This window comes from Lampris incognitus, chromosome 6, assembly GCF_029633865.1.
Source record: "Lampris incognitus isolate fLamInc1 chromosome 6, fLamInc1.hap2, whole genome shotgun sequence".
Taxonomy (NCBI): Eukaryota; Metazoa; Chordata; class Actinopteri; order Lampriformes; family Lampridae; genus Lampris; species Lampris incognitus.
In genome coordinates this window covers 46661057-46678857 of record NC_079216.1, presented here as the reverse complement: position 1 = coordinate 46678857, position 17801 = coordinate 46661057, and the positions used below count along the sequence as shown (strand labels likewise).

At 42.4% G+C, this 17801-nt stretch overlaps 1 protein-coding gene across 1 annotated transcript; it reads right to left on the bottom strand.

The window, feature by feature from the left end:
• Positions 1–15641: 15641 nt before the first annotated feature.
• On the bottom strand, positions 15642–17588 carry lrrc4ca (leucine rich repeat containing 4C, genome duplicate a). The gene has a single exon (XM_056282281.1). It carries the CDS (start codon positions 17586–17588, stop codon positions 15642–15644), a length of 1947 nt encoding a protein of 648 aa, XP_056138256.1.
• Between the last annotated feature and the right edge of the window lie 213 nt (positions 17589–17801).

Sequence of the window (17801 nt, the reverse complement as noted above, 5' to 3'; positions counted from 1 at the left end):
TAGTGATGTCGCCTTGTAGTGTAGTACACCCCGTATCGAATCCCGCACCGGGCAAGAAAATAACGGGTTACATTGGTGGCAGCGGTGGGATCCGGAAGTGTGCAGATCCTCAGAAGTCTCTTCGGAGCGCGGAATGACAAAGCGCGAGGGCGCGCTTCCGGGGAGGGTGACGACTGTAAACTACTAATAACACACGTTAGTCTCTAGCAAACGGGTCTGACCCTTTAGCCGAGCGGTTAGTGATGTCGCCTTGTAGTGCAATACACCTCGTATCGTATCCCGCAGCGGGCAAGAAAATAACCGGTTACAGATGCAACTTATGTTCCACAAAATGCCATTGAGGCATTAAATGCCTGTAATAGTGAGTTGTTTCCAAGCATCTTCAAGCTTCTCCGCGTTTTGACCACGCTTCCTGTCACCAGTGCCCATGTCGAGAGAAGTTTTTCCCGTCTGGGAAGGATCAAGGACAAAATGCGCAGTACAATGACGGAAAGACGGCTTAATGGACTGACATTGCTCTCGGAGTTGATGGAAGAGAATCCCCGTCTGTCGTCTTTTTTTGGAAATGTTTATCTGGTGGGATGTCGCTAGCGCCAAATAGCTAGCAAGACCTACACAATTTTCTTTAATGATTTTAGAGAAGAAAGACTGTCTGGCCTGTTGAATTTTTTTGTCGCAGATATTCAGTCTATCCTCTTAGATTTCCTGGTTAACCTGAAATTTAGTGTTTCTCCAGGGTCCTTCTGCCTGGCGACACTCTCTCTTAAACTGCCTAACAACCACTCTATTTCTACGGAGGTATTTTCGTTTTTCTGTGTTTTTAGTTTTAACATGTGCAATGTTGTCAAAGATATTTTGTATTTTTGAGTTGAAGTTTTTCACAATATCCTTAGTTGGTGATGTCATGAATGATGGTAACTCATTTACAGTTTTCTTAAAGGTTTCAATTGTATCATTCTCAATGAAACGTTTTTTGATTGTTCGAGTAATCTTCTGTCGTACCGGAAAAGCAGACACATCAAAAAACATGCAACAGTGATCTGAAATAGCAACATCCATGACACAGGGTTCAGAAATATTAAGTCCTTTTGATATGACTAAGTCCAGAATATGCTCCTTGTTATGGGTGGGTCCAGAAACATGCTGAGTGTGGGCAATTGCCTCCAGGTTTCTAGCATTGGGGTCTGTTTGATTGTCAATATGAACATTAAAATCACCTGAGATGATGAAAAATCAGAGTCAGTGGAAACCTTGGACAGTAGCCCAGAAAATTAATCAAGAAAGCCATATTTAGATTTTGGTGGCTGATAGACAGTAATTATTAAAATCATAGCATTGCAATGTATCGAAAAAGCAAGGTATTCAAAAGACATGGTTTCCCCAAGGGGCATTTCCTTGCAGCTATTCCACCGCCTCTCTTATCAGATCTGGTGGTGTGGATGAATTTGAAGCCAGGAGGTGCAGTCTTAATGAGCACAACTGCGCCATTTCTATCCAGCCAGGTCTCGGTCAGTAGGGTGATATCCAGGTTATAGATACTTATAAGATCATTAACTAAAAATGACTTATTTGTTAGTGACCTGACGTTTGATGAAGCCATTTGTTATTGTCCGAGGTGCATGGCTTTGTGGGGGATAATTTAATCAGAATCAGAATACTTTATATTCATCCCCGAGGGGAAATTGGGCCCTATTACAGACACTCATGCTCTAATAAAGAAAAACTAACAAGATAAAAGATAATAAGAAAATAGAAATAAATAGAAATAAGAAAATAGAAATCAATAGAAACAGAAGATAAAATAAGAAATAGAAATAAGAATAAAATATGTAAACATATGTGCACCATGCTCCAGCATATAACACCCTATCTATACTGTATTACGGCAGCATGAAACAAACAGCACAAATAAACACCTGACAGTGTAAAATAAGTCGAAGGGCCTGTCTAATGACTATTGACTCAGAGTGTCTGACACTGAGGGGGGAATTGTAAAGTTTGATGGCCAAAGGCAGGAATGACCTCATGTGGCACTCTGTAGTGCATTTCGGCAAAATGGCTCTATCACTAAAAGTACTCCTGTGCCCGACTAGCACGTCATGGAGTGGGTGGGAGACATTGTCCATGATGGCACATAACTTCAACTGCATCCTCCTCTCAGAAACTGCTGCCAGAGAGTCCAGCTCCACCCCCACAATGTCACCGGCCTTGTGGATCAGTTTACTGAGCTTGTTTGCATCCGCTACCCTCAATCTGCTGCCCCAACACACAACAGCAAACAGGGGAGCACTGGCCACCACAGACTCATACCACATCCTAAGCATTGTCTGGCAGATGTTAAAGGACCTCAGCCTCCTCAAAAAGTAGAGACAGCTCTGTCCCTTCTTGTAGAGGGCATCAGTGTTCTTTGCGCAGTCCAATTTATTGTCTATATACACCCCCGAGTACTTATAATATTCCACAGCGTCCACACTGACCCTCTGGATGGAAACAGGGGTCACTGGTGTCATCTCCTTCCTCAGATCAACAACCAACTCCTTTGTCTTAAGTCATGTTGAGCTGCAGATGGTTCTGCTCACACCATGTGACAAAGTTGCCCACCACAGCCCGGTACTCAGCCTCCTTGTCCTTGCTTATGCATCCGACTATAGCAGAGTCATCAGATAACTTCTGAAGATGGCAGGACTCTGTGTGGTAGTTGAAGTCCGTGGTGTAGAGGATGAAAGGAAGGGAGACAGGATCGTCCCCCGCGGAGCCCCAGTGTTGCTGACCACTCTGTCTGACACTCAGTGTTGCAAGCGCACATACTGTAGTCTACCAGTAAGGTAGTCAACAATCCAGGACACAAGGGGGGCATCTACTTGCAGTGCTTTAAGCTTCTCACCCAGTATAGCCAACCAGATAATGTTGAAGGCACTAGAGAAGTCAAAGAATATGACCTTCACAGTGTTCACTGGCTTATCCAGATGGGCATAGGCTAGGTTAAGCAGGTAAATGATGGCATCCTCAACTCCCAGTTGGGGCTGGTAGGCGAACTGGATCGGGTCCAAGTGTGGTTTGACTGGGCCGAAGCTGCTCTAGGACAAGTCTTTCTAGGGTCTTCATAATGTGGGAGGTAAATGCTACTGGCGGTCTGTAGTAGTTGGAGTCATTGGGATGCAGCGCTTTAGGCACAGAAATGAGGCAGGACGTCTTCCACAGCACAGGGACCCTTTGAAGTCTAAGGCTCATGTTGAAGACATGGTGAAACACTCCACATAGGGGGGCACAGGCTTTGAGCACCCTTGGGCTAACACCGCCTTGCTTGTGTGAAGTCTCATCAACTGTCTTCTGACATGGTCAGCTGTAAAGCCCACTGTAGGTTTTATAGGAGTGTGTGGGGGGGAGTCGTCAGGTTGGAGAGGGCCATTAGTCCGAAATGGTAATAAATTGTTTAGATCCCTGTTACGGGGAGATTATGGGGTCTGTGTGTATGGTTTATTATTACAGGAATTAGTATGGCAGAGTGACAGTCATTAGTATGATGAATTTGACTCACCAAATGACTTGAATAGGTGTGGTTTACAGTGGAAACAAAATTGAAAGCCCTCTGCCCCTGTGGACGTCAATTAGTGACAGAACTGTCCACACCTGTGTGCAGGTACCGAATGTTGTTGTCCATAGCATGGACATGAGAGTTGGAGACAATGGAACAAAACATGTTTGCAGCTAGCATTCATGAGCCTGCTTGATTTGGATGGAGTCCATCATGTTTAAGAATAGAATAGCATTTCCAGAAGAGATTAAAGCTGTCAATAAAGCCAGATTGTAATTGAAAGCACTGTGACTGAAGCCAGGTGTGAAGCTGCAAAAGTCTGCTAAAATGACCAATGACATGGCCGAAAGTGGGAAGTGGGCCAGAGATAAAAACTTCTTTCTTACTAAGTTTTAGAAGGTTAAAAAGATGCATAAAATCAGATTTTAAAAGCCTCGACTGCTGCCATGGAATGTGATTTGTGCCAATGTGAATGACAACTTTCTTAACAGAGGTATACTGAGATAGCAAACAAGGAAGTTCTACCAGAATGTCATTTACCTTGGCACCTGGAAAGCAGTGTGTTTCAGCCCTGTTGGACGTGATGTCCCTGATGATAGAATCACCCACAATGAGAACAGAAGGTGGTTGTTGAGTGGGTAAAGTAAAAGAGTGGACCCGCCCACCATACACCGGTGGATGAGGGTTCCCAGCCAGTGAAGTGGACACAGCACCAGGGGGGATGCCACCGGATGCCAGTCCAGAGTTGGCAGCGTGTCTGGACACTGCATCTTTCCTGGATGTGATGGACTGGTGAGTGGAGGGAAGTCTTTGTTGTCCAAGATGTCAAATCCATTTGCTGGAAGGTCAGGAGGAGCAGCCAATAAGGAGGGAGGACAGCCAGCCAGATCAGGATGTACCAGGGGAGTTGTGGAGGTCAGAATTTCCAGAACTTGAAATTTATTTCTGAGCTGGAAAGCCTCTTTGAGAGTGGCTGGAGGCGATGTTTACCCTGGCAGGGTTTACTGTTCTTAACCTGGACCCAGTGTTACCAGATTGGGCTACTTTTTATTTGATTGGTTGGGTAAAAATGGCTCTGATAAACATAATTATTATTACATACATACACCAGACGGACAGAGAAACCTTCTACTAAACGGCAGTAAAAAAAACAAAAACAAACAAAAAGGGCTATTTTTGGGTGGGTTCAGGGCTCTGAATGGGCTATTTGGTCTCAATCAAATCTGGCAAAACTGCGGCTGGACCCGAGGCTCTGGGATGGATGGAGTTGAGCAAACTTGGGTCATAGGTTTTGCTCCAAGGCTGAGCCACACATCCTCCCCCAGATTAGAGAGGCCTGTAGAGTGGATCAATTCACTTCCAGACCACAGAATAGTGGTATCATTGTCCTGGGCAATGCTGTATGGTCTCAGGGACATGATGGACTGGTGACCCTCTAATTGCCCAGGAAGGAGAGCTGTTTTGACTGCGCTGTGGCCACAAATGATAGGTCCCTCTCCCTGAGTTCATTCAGCCTGCAGTCGGGTAAGGTCAGTCTTCAATTGGGCAAAGATAGGATGACAATCCACACACACGGTCTTGTTTGTTGTCAGGGAGTTGGAAGAAGAAAGAAGAAGACAGCCGCTTTATTTTGTCATCGCAGGTTACAATGACATTTTAGGCTACTATGAAATTTGTTCTCTGCATTTAACCCATCCAGTTAAATGGCTGCAGTGGACAGCTGCAGTGTCCGGGGACCAACTCCAGTTCTTTCCATTTCCTTGATCAGGGACACAGATAGGAGTATTAACCTGAACATGCATGTCTTTTTGATGGTGGGAAGAAACCGGAGCACCCGGAGAAAACCCATGCAGACGCGGGGAGAACATGCAAACTCCACACAGAAAGGACCTGGGACAGCCTGGGGTATTAGCAAGTAAGTTGGTATAAAAGTCTGTAAAGGTACAAAAAGCTTAAAATCCTCAATAAAAGTGACTGGCTAACCCAGCCATCAGGCAAAGAATAAACCTAGTTAAGCTGGCAGCAGTCGAGATGGTCCAGTAAGCTACATTCAGCTGATAGCTAATTTAAAACTACTAATAACTTAAGATCCAAAGGTCCAATTACTAATGTTTTTTACCTTGTTAAAATATATAGGTAAAACAACTAGGATCTAAAAGTGTAGTGTAAAATTGTGGCTAAAAACTAGATAAAAATATCAATTTATGACAGAGCTTCTAGTGGTAAAACACAATGCCAAAGCAAGTACATGCTCTGTCCCAGTCTCAGAAGCTAACATTCCAGTGGTTAGTGTGGTCACCTCACAGCAAGAGGTCCTGGGTTTGAACCCTGGGGTTGTCCAACCTTGGGGGTCATCCCAGGTTGTCCTCTGTGTGGATTTTGCATGTTCTCCTCGTGTCTGCGTGGGTTTCCTCCCACAGTCCAAAGACATCTAGGTCAGCTGAATTGGCCATGCTAAATTGTCCCTAGATGTGAATGTGTCAGCCCCGAGGTGGACTGGCAGCCTGTCCAGGGTGTCTCCCCGCCTGCCAACTAATGACTGCTGGGATAGGCTTCAGCATCCCATGACCCCAGTTGGGATAAGCGGCTTGGGTAATGGATGGATGGATGATTCATTGATAAACACCAATGACAAGAAGGATTCAATGTGTCTGTGAATATTCTCATTCATCCAGGTCATGGTTATCCAAAGGAGTTGAATCAAGTGCAACTGGACTTGGTATATATCCGTGAAGACGTTTCGCCTCTCATCCAAGAGGCTTCATCAGTTCGTGCCTTTCTGACTAGACCAAGCTAGTCTGACAGGCTGGTGATGAGACTCAGAATTTATCCTCTTTGGAGTCGTTGTCAGAGCTATAGATATGCGTGGCTCTTTGTGATCCGATGTTTACCAACGCCCGTCGCTAACAGAGCCATAGATATGAGTGGTTCTTTTGTGTACTGATGTTTGGCTGCGCCCGTCGTTATCGGAGCTATTGATATGCATTTGTTTAGCAGCGACGGTCGTTGGGGGTGTTAGTTTCGACTTCATTGTTCAGTGGTCATGAGAGTCGTTGGAACCGTTAGTGACCGACTGTTGTTCTTGGAGGCTAGGCTTCTTGAGTCTCCTGGGTATTCAATGTGGATTACATGTGGTCAAAGGGGTCGATTAATGAAGTAACTGTAATACAAATCGCCTGCAACTTTGAAATGTATCATGAAATGTTTTTTAATTTTTATTGCCAAACTCCATTCATTGATACCTGACTAAGATGCTTAAGTATATTCAATGTGAGAAATACTTGAATGGCAATGTGCTCACAAATAGTTTCAACAGTGATGCGGGGGGGGGGGGCTAAATAGGTGTTTTTTCTGTTTCCAGATAGCATCTATGGATCCAGTTAAATTTTTTTTGTTTTTTTTTCCACAAAAGAGGAACATGACTGTGTCAAAAAAAAGTGCTAGTATAAGCAACTGTTAATTTACTCCAGCCTCAGGAGCAGAATGAGGGATAGAATGAGGATTTAAATGGTGCATTAGTGGCGGAGACAGTGGAACGAACGGGCCCTGGGCTTTGTTTTCAATAGGCAGCTTCACACATTTGACTGCACTCAAAAGCCACCATGCACACATTTGACCTTGATCAAAGAGTGAAATCATCTGCAAACTGCAATGTAATGCACGCTCCCTCCAGAAAACACACTCTGTAGCCGGGCTGGATTGTGAGTCAGTGACAGTGTAACAGAATTGAAGAAGTTTTTTTAAGTACACTTTTTTAGTAGAATTCAAATACACATTTCTTTTTTGAAGCATAATATCAATAATAAATATAAGCAGGGGCTGCTGAAAAGTACTGATTTGAATTGAACCACTCATGCTGCTTTCTTTTAAAAACGCAAGAACCTGGCTGAGCTATTTTTGTCATTGTTTAATGCCTTGACCCCAAAAAACTTGCATAGCATTCCGTCTTGAGCAAAATGTGCACCGATCATGCTGTGTATCTGCTAGTTTACTAATGTGTTTTTTTTTTGCATCAATTTTTTTTTTCATTCACCTTGTTGAATGACAGAGATCAGGATTCAAGAAGAACTGAACATAACAAACTCCATCCATCTATTATCTTAATCGCTTATCCTGCTCAGTTAATTAAAATGATTGTGTTTTCATTTCATGAATATTATCTAGAGAAACGTGTTATGAGTAGAAATGCATAGGTGTTAATGGGTATCAAACCTGAGACTATAAGAATGGAATGGCCTGTTCCATCACTAGACTACACTACTGCTTTTTCTGGCTTTTTCAGGAGCATGTGTTGAGTTAATTGGGAGCATGGTTAGTACTACCGGCAGATACATCACTTATGAGTACATCACCGGGTGCAGACTCGTGTCATTATAATGACTCTGTCCTCTATGTATGTCATATGGTATGTGTAGTATGTATACATGTGTTTACTGTATGTGAGGCTCTGGACAAAAGGTGAAAACAAATATCCTCATGTGATAACCTTAAAGTATACATCCGTCTATCTGCCATCAGTAGAATATCAGTAAATTATGAGAGAGATTATTGAAATTGTCACAGATTTGTCCTTAATCCCTGGACCCTTATCCGAATGTATAACACAGTAACTCCTCCCACAAGTATCAAATGCTGTTGATTAGTGTGTGGTATATTGCTTACAAAATCATTGTTAAGCAATCATTATCAAATTGTTTTCTATGCGGTAGAAAATATGATTCTAGGCATCCGGGTAGCGTAGCGGTCTATTCCGTTGCCTACCAACACGGGGATCACTGGTTCGAATCCCTATGTTACCTCCGGCTTGGTCGGTCATCCCTACAGACACAATTGGCTGTGTCTCCGGGTGAGAAGCCAGATGTGAGTATGTGTCCTGGTCGCTGTACTAGCGCCTCCTCTGGTCAGTCGGGGCGCCTGTTTGGGGGGGGGGGACTGGGGGGAATAGTGTGATCCTCCCACGCACTATATCCCCCTGGCAAAACTCCTCACTGTCAGGTGAAAAGAAGTGCCTGGCGACGCCACATGTATCGGAGAAGATTATGTGGTAGTCTGCAGCCCTTCCCGGATCGGCAGAGGATGTGAAGCAGAGACCGGGATGGCTCAGAAGAGTGGGATGATTGGCCGGTTACAATTGGGGAGAAGAAAAAAAAACAAAAAAAAAACAAAAAACCATGGTATCATAATCCACCCATTCATACTGTTGTATAAATACAACAATTAGACATGCGTGCCTCCAGCAAAAAAACTGTCATACATTTTATAATGCATGTCAAAACAAAACAAACGGAATATAATGCCAAACAAGTACACAACTGCACCCAGTTTGCCTGTTTTAAGGCAGCCACACTCGATGCATCTGCTGTTGTGTGTGTTCTTGTGGGGTTTGGAAACTGTAAGTTCACCCACAAAGGTACACAAAGGGCATATCATTTACCATGAGAAGCCTCTTGAATTGATTTGCTTTGGCATCAAGAGCAGACGTGGTGTGATAGGTAAAGCGAGTGAGGTTTAATTATATTTCAAAGCTGTGAAAAGTTTGTTTTTATTGTTTGTGAACATTGGAGTGAAACATACTCGTTACGTGCTGTACGCAGCACAGCTACGAGTTCTTTTCTCAGTATTGACAGACACACTCTTTCCCATTCACTCACACACACACACACACACACACACACACACACACACACACACACACACACACACACACACACACACACACACACACCGTATTAACTACCTTATCCTCAGTGTAACCATCTCTTTAGCTGGGGTTTGAGATGAGCTGTTTTGTGCACACACTCGGCCAGGGGGAGAGGAGCAGCAGCCCAGGCGATGAGAAAATCAATGCTGCCAGACAGAGCAGAGAAGCTCACTGCAGTGAAAGTAAGGTAGATGCCTAATAACATGGAAGAGGCCTTATTTAAAGCCTAACTATAGTTACTTATTCCAGGCATTTTATTTTACTCAACACAAATTGTTGTGCATGCAGGTTTAACATTTGATTGAGGCATTAAAATATTTGCCATTTAATTTCCTCATTAGCATACCACTATTATCCACTCACATTGGTAGACTAGTATTATGAATGTTATCAATACAAAACATATACGATTGTTTCTTAGCATAATAATAATTTGACCGATTTTTCTGTGTGACATGTCATGTTTTCTTATGTACCAGTTTGTGATTTTGCCTGAAAATGCTAAATAGTTTATAATATATACAGTGCAGTGTATACTTAATGCATGCATAATGCCTGAAGCAGAATTATAAGTAGATGTGTTAAACACTCATAATACTATTTTCTCCTGCTACGCCTACTGTTGCCTCTTCAGACCCTGTATTTGCAGCCAGGATTCTTCAGAAACCAAATGCCTGTCAATAAAATGAGTCATATTAGCTGGAGTGAGAAGTTAGTACACAGTTACTGTCATTCGACACCCATGTTCAAGTAGTCCTACTTGTTTCCACTAATGTAGCATTCACACATGTTTCTGTAAGCAATTGCAGACAAAAATGAGCGTGCAACCCCCCACCACCACCACCACCACCTTTTCTCCCAAATTATGCCCAGCCAATTACCCCACACTTCCGAGCCGTCCTGATCGCTGCTCTACCCCCTTTGCTGATCCGGGGAGGGCTGCAGACAACCACATGCCTCCTCCGATTCATGTGTAGTCGCCAGCTGCTTCTTTCTACCTGACAGTGAGGAGTTTCACCAAGGGGATGTAGCGTGTGGGAGGATCCCGCTATTCCCCCCAGTTACCCCTCCCCCCTGAACAGGTGCCTCGACTGACCAGAGGAGGCGCTAGTGCAGCGACCAGGACACACACCCACATCCGGCTTCTCACCCACAGACATGGCCAGTCGTGTCTGTATGGACCCCCAACCAAGCCGGAGGTAACAAGGGGATTCGAACTGGTGATCCCTATGTTTGGTAGACAACAGAATAGACCATGAGCGGGCAGGCAATCTCAATTATGTCTGTTCAGCAAATGGGCAAGTTTTTTTTTTCTGACATGTTTATGCAACTCTTCATCTGGTTCTCAGTTCACCTTCCCATCATGTTTTGTTTGGGAATGATCCACCACTGAATTCTAACCATTTCCTATATTGGTATTACTTCAAAGCATCACGATCTCTAATAAGGAAAGAACTACTTTTTGCCTGTTCATCAATGCACTGTGAAATTACTAATGCTAATGTTGATTTCTGCTTAGGCCAGACTAAATGGGTCACTGTGGATGTTGATGATAGAAAAATAGCAAAATCAGCACCAAAGATTGTAATGATGTAATGGTATTTAAGGATATCTCAAACTAAGATTGATGTATTCTTGTTATTAACACTATAATTCTGTAAGCAATTCTTCAGCTCAATTAATGGGTCATCATTTTGAAATATAAAAATTGTGAACAGGACTAGGATAAAGCAATTTATGTACTTGAAAATGATTCATTGATTGATTGTGACTTGCTTTTTGTTTAGTATTTTTAGTTTGATGGTAAAGGCAGACAGCATTACACATTCTAGCATAATGTTTGCATTGATAAGTAAATTGAAACAATGACATTAAAAAATGTGCGCATCATAAAAGCAAAGATATAGATATAGGCAGACAAAACGTAAGTATGGCCGGCAGTAGTCACACTTAATGAGCCAAATCGATTAAGATAAATAGACTAGTGTTTTTTATAAACCTGAGATAAGTCCATTGTGGATATTAAGTGAACCCTACAGCTCATCCACAAAGAATTTAGAGTTTAAAGCTTTATCTTGAGCTATGAGCAACGTCTGTGCTGGGAATATTGGGAATAATATTGGGATGAATATTTTAATGAATATTGAGAATATTGCATATACTATAAGAAATAGGAGCAGTATGTCACAGAAATTTGAGGTTTTTGGTTTTGTAATTCAAAGAGGCAGCAGCTCCATAAAATAGCCATTGATTTACCAGGATTAAAACAAAGGTTTGGTATCAAAGAGAGGAGTCAAAGAGGCCATCTATGTGAAGAGGGAACGACCATCTCTGAACCGAGGGGGGGAGTACATGTCGGCATCTTACAATGCTGTGATTGTAACTATTTCCCAATCAATGAATCAATCTATGTTCTGTGATTTCAGAGAAGGTTGAGTCAGTTCATCTGGACACAACGTTTATTGAGAGAAACGTTTTATCACTCATCTAAAGTGACCTCTTCAGTCTAAACTGACTGCAGGTATCCCCATCTATAACGACCAAAATCAACGATCAGTTTCATATGCAAATATGGGCGTGACCATTCACTAGTGTTACAATGGCCATGTGTACTATTCACAGAAGATTGGGGATTGTTTGCAATCACAGCATTGTAAGATGATGACAGATGTGCTCTTAACAACCCCCACCCCGGTTCAGGGATGGTCGTTCCGTCTTCACATAGATGGCAACTTTGACTCCCCGTTCAAACCCGCGTTCCTTTCTATCAAGGATGTGCACGTCCTCATCCTTGAAAGAGTGGCCACTGGCCTGTACATGGGTGTAGACTGTGGAGTCCTGGCCTGACATGTTAGCTCTCCTGTGTTGTGGCATCCTCTTGGACAGCATCTGTTTGGTTTCCCCGATGTACAAGTCACGGCAATCCTCCTGGCACTTAACAGCGTACACTATTTTGGTCTGTTTGTGCTGGAGGACCCAATTGTTGGGGTGGGCCAATTTCTGGCACAGCATGTTATGGGGTTTGAAAGCAACTGATCGTTGGTTTTGGTCATTATGCCACTGTGTTGTTTATAAGGGTGGGGACACCTGCAGTCAGTTGAGACTGAAGAGGTCACTTAGATGAGTGATAAAACGTTTCTCTCAATAAACATTGTGTCCAGATGAACTGATTCATCTTTCTGTGATTTCCTTACCTGGATTATTGAGCATGCATAAAGACAAGGATTGACAGGAAATAACCAGAGGGCCCTCGTTGGAAACTGCAAGTATGTGGACACTCTCCCAAATAATATAACCTAAGGCCATATGATAGAAATGCAGTGAATGCTATTTGTAAAAATCTGTTGTCCTTTTGCGCCAAATTTATTTTTATCAACCTTTTAAAATCAGAAAAATTTAAAATGCCAAAATGTGTTCTTATTACATCAGAATGCTCTAAGAATGTCACTTATTGTAAAGCCATATGGCCTCTTCAGAGATTAACAGTTCAAGTGCACAACAAACTTGTTTAGTGCTTCTGATATTCTATTATGAATGATCAAGCAGCATTGCTCTACGGGTCTATTTGACCTTTCAGATACATAAAAAAAATATAATTTGCACTATAGTTCATTGCTTGTTCCTCGTACAGCTCACTTTTTTTTTTTTTTTACAGCTGACATATTTAGCTGTAGTGTGTGTCATGGCACAGTGTTCAGAAAGCTGCTGCCCACTCACCATCACATCACCATCACCCTCAGCAGCTGCAGTAGCACTGCACAGGACGCCTTACTGTAGCGCTTTCCAACCTCTCCCATCTTCACGCCGTACTTTTTCCATCAATCCTCTCAAGGCAGTGGGTGGAAATAAGAATCAGGCAGTACAGAAAAACAACAATAGTTTATTCTTAACCATATTTTGTGTATGAACTACAAACTCTGGTTTCTATAATCGATCTTCATATATTTTTAAAGGTCATGAAAGAATGCTTACATGAAAATCAATTTCTTATTCTTTTACAGCATGTTTCTCTTTTTCACGTTTAGAACAGGTTGTTGGCACATGTAAAATCAAAATTGTTTTTTTTTGTTTTTTTGTTTTATTCTCAAAATTTATCTTCATATAAATCTACCACTAGAACAGCATTCCCTCTCAGAGAAAAAAAATCATGTGGAAAAAAGAATACTGACAAAAAATATTTAGATATCTTACATACATATGAAACAGTCTGACCAAAATGCAACAAATTTACTAGTAATTTTTTTCAGGTGATTTACCTCTAAATAAAGAAAAGAGGGGAAGATGGTCATACTCCTTTGTATAAACTGAGTAGACTTTTGAACCATACCCCACCAATGACAACTCAAACACAGACAATGATACACACGCAGCTCATTATATGGTTTACAAATGTGCCAAACTCTGGTTGGTGTAATGATCGGATTAATAGTGTTCAAGGGTTTAGACAGACAGCACCCAATATAATGGTTGAGTTTTGTTTTGTTTTGTTTTTTGCTAAGAGCTGCAGCCCAGTTCTTCAAATATTTAACTCTCCATTCATACATTAGTTGTCTATCATTCAGGCAAACAGCCATCTCTATCAATTTCACTACTTGAAAACGGATTAAGCATGAAACAAATGGAAATAATCAACCTTATAACTCATATATCCATCATGACTCTTCAGTGTCTCTTTTTTGACACTATACCTTCAACAATACATCTGAATATTTTTTTAATTGTATGCATACAACACTATTTGTATAACATGGGCAAAACTGATAAAAAGGAAGGCAGTGTTAACTTTTTAATACCTTAATATATAAAGAGACCACTGTGGTGACTTTCTAAGCCTTAGCTCGGCCTCTGAATTATGACGCAATTTTTCACTGTTGGGACCTGGGAATGGTTTCCAGGGTATGGAAGCATGTGAAGCTGTGGCTATCCAAAGGCCATGATGACATCAATTATGATGCAAATTTTGTTGTGTGTGGCTAAGGAAGAGGGGTAGACACAGATGCAACTTGAACATCTGTTTGAGGCCCGATCCCACATGCTCATTGCGAAAGCCTCCCACAGCATAAGGCCTGGCAGTCTCTCCTCTGGGCCTAGTCCTGTGCTTGGCAGGGGCATGGTGTGAATATGAGTCTGCTATCCACTGCCCATGAGTGAATGTGGCACTCAGATGACAGGCAATGTGCTCAGACAATGGATAAAAGGTTTAAGATCGTTCTTCAGCTCATCTGGTCCTAACAGTGCTGAAGCTCTGTAGTTGAGGTTAGCGATGCCAGTACCAACATAGGTAGCTTCAGCTCACCTGGATATGCAAGAATGCTAAAATGCTAAGCACCCTACAAAGGTACACATGGTGCCATGATAAGCAGACAACATTTTGAAGTAGTGGAGAATGGTACTTTTGTCAGCAAAAAACACCTAATTCCTCCATGATTGCTTTGTTTGCAATAGTCCATTGGTTTCCACATTATTTTTTTACCACCAGTCTCTTTGTAATGTAGCTCTTAATGTTTTTCATGTAACATAAACATCAGAGATCTGTAAGTGACTTTGTTCTGGTAAATTGGTACCTTTTTCATGATGATATCAGGATATCTCTACATTTAGAAATAATCAAAACAGATGAAGGTTATGGATAAAGAAAACTGAGTATTAATAAGAAAGTCACACAAGTTATTTTCTTTCATAGATATAAAATATCACATTAACTGATCTCTAGTTTGCCTTTTTTTTGAAAATAAAATGACTAAGGTCTTATTTCCCTCAGTTTATTTATTAGAGATCCAAGAGTACATCTTTCATGTGAGTGTGACAAATTTAATAAAATACCTAATAATCATCAAATTTCAGTCCTCTCTCTCTCAGACAATAGCAAAGCTTTTAATCAGTCATCACTGCAGATGGTCACAAAAGGTTTCATCAATTAATTCATGGTGCAAAAAAAGAAATCAGTGATTTGATCTAGAAATTTTCAAATGAGGAAAACAAGGTCACTGTATCACAGAAGCTGGGATCTGTCAGATACTATCAAAATAATTAGCTTTAGGAGATTTTTTTTTCTTACATGTGTCCACACAGAGTTTGAAAGCATATTAGTAAACCAATTTATCAAACAAAGGAAGAAAAAAATGAATTAAGCGCTGAAAAAATAATTGCAGAATAGTTTTTTTTTCTTGATTTAACCACAATACTTTTTTTTCTTAAATAAATAACTGTTTTGTAAAGACACATTTTGAAACAGTAGACATACCCTAGTCCCCAAAGTCATTGAATAAACCTCTCCAACCACTGATTAGCCAAAGACACGCCAGTTTGTTACTCCATGATTCAGCTATTGTCCTCCTAACCCATCTGCAATAATGTCCTTATGCAATATCTTCAATATTATAGTCCTTATGAAAAAAAAAATTATTAGATCTGGGTCTCTTGTACATTGTCTTTTGAGCTGGCTCGGATTAACAAAGGTTCATGCGCTGAACTGTGTATGGAGTTGATGGTGGAGGCGTGGTTGAATGCTGTCTTATAGGTATTGTAGTGGTTGAGGTGCTCATGCTCAAGCGGGGGCAGAGTCAAATGGCTCTCCATACCTGGTCCTCCTGTTACACAGTCCTCATCCACATTGATGATTTCAATGGTACGTGTAGGAGCATGGTGATTCTGCTGGTGGTGCTGCTTGCGCATCTTGTAGAAGATGATCAACATGACAGCTGCCATAAGGGTTATAGCCACAAAACAGCCAATGATGATCTTGGTGGTTTTCATCACCTCATCCAGTCCATTGAGAGAGCCATCACTTCCCAGTTCTGTGACAGGGATGGTGTACATTTTCTCTGTGGCACGAGTGGAGAGTGGGGTCCGGACTGTGGTGGTGGTGGTTGTTGAGGTGGAGGAGATAGACTCCCATGAGCCAGCAGAGGGTGTGGGGCCCACTTTCTGGTGCACAGTGGTTAAACCCTCATTATGTGGCGTTTCTATAGTCTCCACTGTAACAGTGGTGAAGTAGCTGAAACTGCTGTTCTCGGTAGATGACACATTGAGAGTGGCAGAAGCTGTTGTGTTGCCTGCAGAATTACTCACCATGCAGGTATAAGTGCCTGTGTCCTGCATGGTGACATTGGTGAAGTTCAGCGTGCCATCATTTAGCACAGAAATTCTTACTTTGTATGCACCATGTGTCATAATGGAACCATTAGGTGTAATCCAACTAACTGAGGTGAGGGAGCTGGCCCTGCATTTCAGTTCTGCAGCACTCCCCTCAGTCACATTTAGGTCCGCCGGAGGCTCCACAATAACAGGAGCGTAGCAGTGAAAGTAGTTTTGGTCCAGCTCACCGATATAACGCCCCTTGTGGCTGGCTGGTGAGCTACAGCGGGCACAGCAGCTGGTGTTGGCTGGCACCATCTCTTTTAGCCACCAGCTTAGCCAGAGAATGTCACAGTTACAATTCCATGGGTTGTGGTGTAAGTGCACCCTCTCTAGGTGATGTAAGGGTGTGAAGAGATCATGGGGTAAGAGGGTGAGGTTGTTGTGGGCCAGATTGAGCTCCACTAGTGACTGTAGATCATCAAAGGAGTTCCTCTCTATGGTCTGGATCTGGGCGTGCATCATCCATAACTTCTGCAAGTGGATGAGCCCTTTGAATGAGCCAGGCCGAATGATGGACAGCTGGTTACCCGACATCTCCAGCTCATCCAGCTTCACCAGGGGAATAAGGTTTGGAATCTCCTTCAGATTGCACATGCCCAGGTTCAGGTAGCGCAGATTGCTCAGTCCTTCAAAGGCTCCCTCAGATATGTAGGTGAGGCGTTTCAACTCCCCAAGGTCCAGCCTACGTAATGAGGGCACTCTGTTGAACGCATAGGAGGGAATGCTCTCAATGGGGTTATTCCTTAACCACAGCTCCTTCAGTTTGGAAAGATACTCAAATGCTCCGTTAGGGATGGTGGTGAGGCGGTTATCGAAGAGCTCCAAGGTATTTAAGCTCGCCAATCCATTGAAGGCCCCCAGCTCGATGTTGCGGATATGGTTCTTACTTAGCTGCAGGATTTCCAGATGTCTTAGGTGCTTGAAGCTGTCCACCTTGATGACCTGAATGAGGTTCTCTTGTAGATTCAGGTAACGTGTGTTTGTAGAAATGCCGTCTGGGACATCACGCAGGCCCCGTCGGGTACATATGACCTTACTGAATTGGTTACTACAGGAACAGACAGAGGGGCATGTCTGAGCACGCACCAGCCCTGCCACCACCAGCAGCTGGAGGGCCAGGAGTAGCACAAACAATGGGTCGGACAAGGCCCGGTTCAACCTAGGACCTCTCATCGTCTGCTGCTGCTGAGAGGATGTCATCGTGTTTACCATTCATAATTCATTGACTGGTCTTCCACTCCTTGGAAAGAGGATCAGGGTCAGGCTGGAAAGAAGAGAGAAAAGAAAAGCAAAAATCCGTTAGACATCAAATGTAAAGGGTAACTGTAATGTACTAAACTCTGGGATGCACATGTTTTATTAAATTCTTAGAAAAAGGCAAAGTCATTAAATATACTTTTTATAGTTATGTATTTTTATGTTGAT